At 50.1% G+C, this 9320-nt stretch overlaps 1 protein-coding gene across 1 annotated transcript; it reads left to right on the top strand.

Moving 5' to 3' along the window:
• Positions 1-1547: 1547 nt before the first annotated feature.
• Positions 1548-7703, top strand: FABP1 (fatty acid binding protein 1). The gene is made up of 4 exons (XM_003984236.5): positions 1548-1738; positions 3345-3517; positions 5620-5712; positions 7578-7703. Exons 1-4 carry the CDS (start codon positions 1672-1674, stop codon positions 7626-7628), a joined length of 384 nt encoding a protein of 127 aa, XP_003984285.1. The 5' UTR covers positions 1548-1671; the 3' UTR covers positions 7629-7703.
• The last annotated feature ends 1617 nt before the right edge of the window (positions 7704-9320 follow it).

Below are 9320 nucleotides of genomic sequence, written 5' to 3'. Positions count from 1 at the left end.
TGGGAAGACAGTGGCTGGCCCTGGGGTCTGGGGTCACATGTTGCCAGCCCTGTTCACCTCCTCTCACACTGGAGATTCATCTAGGCATACATGCCCGGTTACACACACACACACACACACACACACACACACCCTGATCCTGGCTGCCCAGCCCCAGGGTTTCAGTGATTTGAGGGGATAATGGGCCAACCCGACTACTCCATGTTTCTTATTTTCCTTTAACAAGAAGATCCATGGCCTCATTATCCTTTGATGGTTTTTATTTGCTGACTCATCATGAATTGGACGCTTGCTATGTGCCGGGTATTGGGAATACCAAGGAAGAAATGAAAAAGAATACAAAGAGAAATAATCCCAGTAGGATTTGGATGATAGATATTTGTGAAGTGCTCCAGGAGCCCAGATGGTTTATAGAGGAGGTGAACAGGTGGAGGTGAAGGATGGGCAGAGTCTCATCGGGAAAGCAAACCCGGGCATGGGCGCCCTTGACACCTTCAGCTGTCAATATGTACAGCCCAGCACATACTACCTGCTTTCTTTCTCCTACCTCCTCTCTGCCTAATAAAGTGCATCTCAATTTCCATACACCCCATTTCCATGGTTCCCATCTGCCCTTCAGTACGTAGTACTTTGACATCTTTTTTTTTTTAATTTTTTTTCAACGTTTATTTATTTTTGGGACAGAGAGAGACAGAGCATGAACAGGGGAGGGGCAGAGAGAGAGGGAGACACAGAATCGGAAACAGGCTCCAGACTCCGAGCCATCAGCCCAGAGCCCGACGCGGGGCTCGAACTCACGGACCGCGAGATCGTGACCTGGCTGAAGTCGGACGCTTAACCGACTGCGCCACCCAGGCGCCCCAGTACTTTAACATCTTTAAACGAAGACTGACGTGGATTGTGCAGAGCTTACAATTATCAAGAGGATTACCAGAATACAAAATAGCTCTAGGGGCTTATGACAACTTTGTAAAAATTAAGTTTGTGTAATGATAAAAATGGAAGAGATCATAAGGTTATGTAAATAAGATGAAGGTTTTTTGTTCCTTTTTTATTATTATTAGAGAGAGAGGGGGCACAAGTGAGTGAGGGTGGAGAGAGGGACAAAGAGAAGTGAGGCCAGAGGTGAGATTCAAGCTCACGAACCCTGAGATCGTGACCTGAACCAAAGTCAGATGCTTAATGACTGAGCCACCCAGACGCCCAATCAGGTGAAGTTCTGAGTTTAAAGGGGTTCTTTGGTATTTTTCTGTGTATCTACATCTCAAAACACGCGCATGTATATGCACACACTTACATACATATGCACACATACCTGTGCATGCAGGAACATATATGTGTGTACATATATGTAAGCATACATATACACACCAATTTACATTTCATGGAGGATTAGCACATTAAAGTCGCAGGGACTTAGGGCTTTGCACTTGACTGACCTCCACTAATGTTTGCTGAATTAGAGCAAACCACTGCTGTGCCCATCCTGGTTTTTTTATCGTTGACCATTGCTCCTAGCAGTTAATGTTTGAACCTGGCCATAAAGGAGTTGACAGCTGCTGACCTATGGCCAACATTCGAAGCGGAAGGAGCCCCCTATAAATCAGCCCACACTGGACATCGCAACCCACAGAGCTGCAGATCAGCTGTGGAGGGAGCCTCATCGCCACCATGAACTTCTCCGGCAAGTACCAACTACAGAGCCAGGAAAACTTTGAGGCCTTCATGAAGGCAGTCGGTAAGTGCTGGGCGGGACGCCAAGGCTGGGGGTCGTGACGATGAGGGTCTGGCCCTGCCAGGGGTAGCGAATCAGAGTCTCGATGCTGGGATGGGAGGAAAGTTTCAGGCTCTGCACAGGCCAGAGGCCATATGGTGCCTCCTCTGCAGATATCTGTGGCTTGTGCTAGTATCACTCACTGGACGAGGCTACTTCATAGGCAAGTGGAAAGCACCGAGCTAGGGGCTGATCTGGATCGAAGCGATCTCTGCTGGTACCTCACTGTGTGAGCCTGCTCATTCATTCATTCATTCATTCTTCTAACATTGATTCAACTCCAATCATATGCCATGTTGGATGGATACCAGGGAGACAGAACCATGAGCCACATTTCCAAGTCACAGTTTACAGACAGACAAAGAGACAAGATAGATGCAATAAAGTATCCCCTGATGTGTACTGAGCACTGACTCACTGCCAGGCACCGTGCTAGGCCCTTCACATGTAATAAATCCTCACCACAAATCTCTAAGTTGGGTACTAGTATTTTTCCCATTTCACAGTCAAGACAACTGAGGCCTAAGGAGGTTAAGTGATCCTGACCAAGTTCACACAGGCAGGAGTGTCTGCCTTGGGATTTGAAGTAGAGGCTGGTTCCAGAGACCCAACTCTAATCCCCTGTGACTCCCAGAGTCATGTGCAGAAGGATGAGGTGCTCGCGGGAGGGCATGGATGGAAGGCTTGGTGGTGGTGAAGGTGAGCCTAGGCTGGGCCTTGGAAGATGAGCGAATGTCCCCTAGGGGACAGGGAGAGGGGAATGTGCTCCAGGTAGCGGGAACCCTCTGAATAAAGGGTCGATGTGCCAAAGAAGGGTGCCCAGGAGGGACAGGGTGGGGAAGACAGAAGGCAGGAGAGGAGGACCCTCAGGGATAGGCAAGGGCTAGGCTCTTCTCCTATAGGGTGTCATATCATCTCTCTCTTTCGAATCCTTTACCTGGGCCATAGGACACTCCACCCCCACTGACACTGCACGTGGACCTCAATTTGTTTAACAGTATAGATATGGCCTGAAATTTGTGAAGCTCTGTCCCAGGGTGAGGGACTCCCACTGTGCCTTCCTCAAGAGCCTCGACAGCAGAGGCTGAGGCAGGGGTAGGGGAAGGAGGCTTTGTGGACACAACCCCAGCTTGTGAGTGTTGCCCCGGCACCTTATTCGTAGCTGCTCCTCTCACTCTCAGTAGGGACCTGGCTCAGAAAACGAACCGTGAGGTCAGTCTGGGTGTGGAGAATGGCACGCTGACACTCAGAGAGCAAAGTCTGGCGTGAGGAGGGAGAGCGAGCGAGAACCAGGGTGCTCACCAGAGGACAGGTTCTGCGGGACCCAGGAGTGTCCTCTTTACAACCCTCCTGGCAAAACAGCAGACCGTCAGGTCAGACCGAGGCAGGCCACCAACCTTTCCCTTCAGAGGTCAGCCCATGTTGCTCACAGGACTTGGTTCGTGCCTGCGGTCTCTGGGGGGGGAGCACGGTGCCTCCCTCCCTGCCCCGCGCCACAAAGTTTCTCTGTGACCGTCGCCTGGCAATCCCCACCTCTGCTCATCTCTGAACCTCACATGGTTTCCACCAGGTCTGCCTGACGAACTCATCCAGAAGGGGAAGGACATCAAGGGGGTGTCGGAGATCGTGCAGAACGGGAAGCACTTCAAGCTCACCATCACCACGGGGTCCAAAGTGATCCAAAATGAGTTCACTTTGGGGGAGGAGTGTGAGCTGGAGACCATGACTGGGGAGAAGGTCAAGGTAGGAGGTGCCCCCTCGAGCCACCCTCTGGTTCTGGAACTTTCCTTGGAACCTGGCCGCAGGGCTTCATCCCACCAGGCTCTCACCTCACAGTCCCCACCATGGATACCTTATCTCTGAACCCACTTCTGGGCTGGGAGGCAGAAAGACAAGACAGCTCTAGGGAAGAAACTCTAAGAAAACCCTTCCTGTTTTCCTGTGACTGTGTGGGTACTCTGACCCAAGAACCCGAGCTCTCCCATGTGGAGGATATGGGGGGACCAGTCACAAGTTCTCCCAGGCCCAGACAAGCAGGAGTCAGCGAAAAACCCTAAGCAGAGCTGTGATGTCATCCCTGAGCCCAAAGGAAACTGGCCTTGCTGAGCCTAGAGCTGCTGGTCGTGGGGAGAGACTTCCTGGAGGAGGGGCTGGCAATATCAAGAATACCAGAATACCAAGACCCCAGGCAGGCCCTCAGACTGAGTCCGAGCCCCTGGCCTCAGCTACCTCATCTGTAAAATGGGCACAGACACCCTTCCCTGACTGAAGGCAGTGGGCAGGGCACCATCATTCCGCTGGGCTGTGGCTCAGGGTGTGCAGTAAGAGCTGGGTGTAGACTATGGGAGTGGTCAGAAGGAGATGGCAGAGAAATCCAGGGGGCAGGAGGCTCCTCACTAGAGGCCTCTCTTCCCCCCTGGGAAAGTCCACACACCCCAGCACAGCCAACGCCACAGAGCAGCCATCTTTACCCTTCCCCTCCAGACAACTTTATGCATCGGCCTCAGCATGCTGGCCTTTTTACCTCTTCTGATGGCCTCTTATTTCCGCTTCTCCAGATATAACATCACAGCTCAGGAAATCTGTAACAGGAAATTGTCTTGAGAGGCCCATAGTAAGGGGCAAGCCCTTATGGGTTTTACCACAATGTCTTTTTTTTTTTTTTTTTAACGTTTATTTATTTTTGAGACAGAGAGAGACAGAGCACAAATGGGGGAGGGTCAGAGAGAGGGAGACACAGAATCTGAAACAGGCTCCAGGCTCTGAGCTGTCAGCACAGAGCCCGACGCGGGGCTCGAACTCACGAACAGCGAAATCATGACCTGAGCTGAAGTCGGCCGCTTAACCGACTGAGCCACCCAGGCGCCCCCACAGTGTCTTTTTCCAATTGTCCATCCTGGAGGCAAATTTCTAACTTTGGCCAGGGTCTTCTGTTACTTGCTGGGTTTCTGTTGCTTCTTCCTGGACACATAAGGCTTGAAACAGAGACCACGATAGAAAACATAAACGTGCCAGAAGGAATACATACCAAAGCTAAATATGTGTTTTCCCAACTGGCCAGTAGTTGGAATTTTGCTACTACCTCTTTCCATCAGCTTGGACAGTTCAGATTTTACTGATTTTATTTTAGTGCTTGTAGTCGACACCACTTCGGTGTCCTATGTTCATTTCTAGTTCACATATCATAAATCAAAAGTTTTTGGGGCCCCTGGGTGGCTCCTTCGGTTAAGAGGCCGACTTCAGCTCAGGTCATGATCTCACGGTTCGTGGGTTCGAGCCCCGCGTCGGGCTCTGTGCTGACAGCTCGGAGCCTGGAGCCTGCTTCGGATTCTGTGTCTCCCCCTCTCTCTGCCCCTCCTCAGCTCGCAATCTGTCTCTGTCTCTCTCAAAAATAAAATTAAAAACATTAAAAAAAATTTTGAAAAATGAAAGTTTGACAAAAGGAGCCCTGGCATTTTCTTTAGGTTTTAAATTTTTATCTAATTTGTATTTATTTTTGAGAGACAGAAAGAGGCAGAGTGTGAGCAGGGGAGGGGCAGAGAGAGAGAGAGACAGAGACACCGAATCTGAAGCAGGCTCCAGGCTCCGCAAGCTGTCAGCACAGAGCCCAATGCAGGGCTTGAACCCAGGGGAGATCATGACCTGAGGCAAAGTCGGACGCTTAACCAACTGAGCCACCCAGGCGCCCCTTCTTTAGCTTTTAAATGAACCTCCCATCTTCAGAGCTGGAGAACAAGGGGGTATGCTAGGCTGAGGTTGCCGTAAGCAGAGACCCCTGCAGGGGAGGAGCCAGCCTCATTAGCGAGAAGACGCTCCTCACAGGTCATCTCTTCTGTCTCCTGCAGGCAGTGGTTCAGATGGAAGGTGACAATAAGCTGGTGACAACTTTCAAAGGCATCAAGTCTGTGACCGAACTCAATGGCGACATAATCACCAACGTAAGTTGGCCCTCTGAGCTTATGGTTCCCGGTGCTTGAGGGGAGGGGAGAGGTAGAGTGGGGAGGAGCTCTGTCACCTTTCCCGTTGTCAGTCTCTGCTACCACTTACTGAGGACCCGTTATGTTCGGCACTTTACACACATTCTATCTACCCAACAACCCTAAGTTTTCTAAGTGGGGAAACTGAGGCAACACATAGCCAGGGAATGGCAGAACTAGGGTTCCTCCGATCGGGGCCTGTCACACAGGGCCGTCCTCCACAGCTGTACCCTGCACAACCCTACAGGGAGCCACTCCCATTATAGATGGTGTAGACTTGTATTCTTATTACCATCTTGAAGTGCATGTCAGTTAACCGTCTTGTTCTGACAAAACGAGTGCAGTGTATTTGGATAGTTTCCCAGCAGATAGAAGTATAGTATCTTGAGGAAGGGGCGTCCTTTTTTAATTCACCCAAGACCCCCCATGTGTTGGAGGTGGGCCCAGGCTGGTGCTTCTCTGCCTCTCCTGAGTTCCTTCAGTCTGCCCTTCCGTCCCCACTTTACAGGTCGGGGTTAACGCCCCGCCCTTCCTTCTCTCTTCATTGCTGTCTCCTTTCTTCCACCCATACCCCAATGGGATGGGGGAACAAGAGGTGCTTGGTAGGACGAGCCACTGTTCGTGCGTGGCCCACCTTTCTCAGTCGCCACTGGGATGTGGCCACAAGACTTGCTCACAGGCATTTACGAGGAGAATCATATTCATAGCAGCTTCGTGGCAGCTTATCAGAATGGCACACACCAGTTGTGCAATCCTCCTTGGTGCCTGACTGTCGACCATGTCCTATCCCTGATTTGGGGGTGAATAGTACAGTGTTTCTCCTGCAGTTATATTCCCGTGGCTCTTCTTTGCTTTGGGGAGTAACAGAAGGCAGAACACTACCCAGGGAGTCTGTTGCACCCCCGTTCAAGTGGGAAAAATCCCTCAACTAGGGAGGGTGTGAGAGTCAGCCAGGAAACATGTGGTCCCACCCCTGTTGGACACATTCACAGCACATCAGGAAGGCGCCATAGGAGGAAGGGAGATGAGCCTAGACTCAGTTCTGGCCAAAGTCCTTTGATAGGCTTTTTTTGTACTTTGATATGCATTTGATAGCTCCCCTAATCTTTCCCTCTGCTGCGAGGGAGGCAGGCTGAGGGATTTAATAGACAGGCTGACCTGTCCAAGGTCACCCAGCTAATGAGCTATAGAACCATGGTTCAAACCTAGTTCTTTCCATTCTATTCCATTGCTGCTGAAGCTAAGGGGCTCCTTTGTAACCCTGATGACGTTACCCTGTGTCATTGTCACAGACCTGTTCAAGAGAACCAGTGGGGGGCAGTGGTGGTGGGGTCGTGTGGGAGAAAGGAACGTCCCTCAAAAATTCAAAAACTGGTTAATCCGATGGTCCAATGCTTTTATATGCTTCATAGCTCTTTGGGAGGAAAATTTCGCAATACCTACTATGTTCCAGGCTACGTGCTTACGTGTGTTTCCATGCACATGTGCTCTTGGTCCTCAACATGTGTTTGGTACGTAGTAAGCAGGCACTCAATGAAACTGAGAAATCGGACTGGACTGGACCCATTTGGATGGTCTTGCCCTAACCGCCATTGATATAGAAAGGAATTCACTAAAAGGCAGGACAACTCTCCACATGAGGAAGTGAAGTGACCAAGATCTGGCATGGGAGCTTAGAAAAGACCGCCAACCCTTCCTCTGGGCCTATAGAAAACTTCAGGTTGTTTCTCATGCTAGCATATTTGGGATGATTTTGTAGCCTTCATTACCTTTTGCAACTCCACATCAGATGAACATTTTGTGATTTTTTCTTTTTTGACTTTCAGACCATGACACTGAATAACATTGTCTTCAAGAGAATCAGCAAGAGAATTTAGACAAGTCTGCATTTCATATTCTTTTACTGTGTAAAATTAATGTAATAAAGTGAGCTTTGTTTTAAAAAAAAAAAAGTATTTTCTTCTCGACAGCCTGTCATTGATGGCGCTATGAGTATTAGTGTGCATTGACCACCTATATCTTTGTAAACCTTGATCATCTGCAGGTTCCATCCTGCTGGGTCAAGTCTGAAGGGTGATTCTCACCCTGAAAGCGGACCCTAGGCTGCCCACTCAGGTGACCCTACAGGGAACCCAAGATATGGCTGGATGTGTATGGCAGCCCTGGAATGACGTTCCTGGTCATCCAGACAGGCAAGGAGCTGGAGTAAGAGGGTGTGCTGGCTGCCTGTGGGGACAGAGAACAGGAATGCTGCGCAGGCAAAGGGGAGCTATGCCTGTCAGTGTGGTCACGGTGTCCCCGCCCACCAAGGGACATGAACCAAAAGACCAGGCTCTGACCCACCAAATGAACAATTCACTCTCCGGGAGAAGGGCTGATGGAGGAGATTAGCAGGAGGCATCAGAAGTGGACAGAGAAAGGCCAGGTGGACATTCCCTCTGTGCTATGGGCAAAGGCAGAATGTGGAAAAAAGATTTCTCTGAACAGCACTTTGTATCAGGCTCCGGTAGCCGTTATAGGTTGAGTTGCACCCCGCCCCCCTAAAATTCACATGTTGAAGTCCTAACCCCCAGGACGGCAGATTGTGACCTTATTTTGAAATACAGACCTTGCAAATATAATTGGTTAAGTTAAAAGGAAGTCATGCTGGGGGCGCCTGGGTGGCGCAGTCGGTTGAGCGTCCGACTTCAGCCAGGTCACGATCTCGCGGTCCGTGATTTCAAGCCCCGCGTCGGGCTCTGGGCTGATGGCTCAGAGCCTGGAGCCTGTTTCCGATTCTGTGTCTCCCTCTCTCTCTGCCCCTCACCCGTTCATGCTCTGTCTCTCTCTGTCCCAAAAATAAATAAACGTTGAAAAAAAAAATTAAAAAAAAAAAAAAAAAGGAAGTCATGCTGGAGTAAGGGGGACCCCTAATCCATTATGGCTGGTGTCCTTATGAAAGGGAGACATTTGCAGACAGAGACATCCACGCGAGGAGTATGCCACACGGAGATCGGAGTTATGCAGCCACAAGCCAAGGATGTACCAGAATCTAGGAGAGAGACCTGGAACAGATCCTTCCCTACCTCCTTCAGAGGGAGCATGACCCTGTCTTCACCATGATCTCAGACTTCTGGCCTCCAGAACTGTGAAATAATACACTTCTGTTGTTTACGCTGCGCAGTCCGGGGTACTTTGAAATGGCACCCCTAGCAAGCTGATACGGTGCTCATTCCCCACATCCAAAGAACTGCCAAGCCCAGACACGTCTACCTTCATCATGTCTTCCAGCCCCAGAATGGCACCAGCCCACAGAGCACTCTCAACAAAGTTGCCTTAAATATGAATGAACCTGTCACATTTCCCACCTCCTCTCTTCCCACTTCCAGAGTTGAAACCCCGTAACTTGTTATGTGGATGGTTGCACAGGCCCTATGGCATCTCCCCACCTCTCTCTCTCTCTCTCTCTCTCTCAGCTACAAATCTCCACCCTGCTAATAGTCCTCTTCCATAAAAATAGCACTGATCATAAAGCCTCCTAATTCATTGCCTCTCACATGAGTCAAACTCCTCAACCTGCATTCATGTCT

The sequence above is a fragment of the Felis catus genome, chromosome A3 (assembly GCF_018350175.1).
Source record: "Felis catus isolate Fca126 chromosome A3, F.catus_Fca126_mat1.0, whole genome shotgun sequence".
NCBI lineage: Eukaryota > Metazoa > Chordata > Mammalia > Carnivora > Felidae > Felis > Felis catus.
This window is presented reverse-complemented; position numbering and strand designations above follow the sequence as displayed.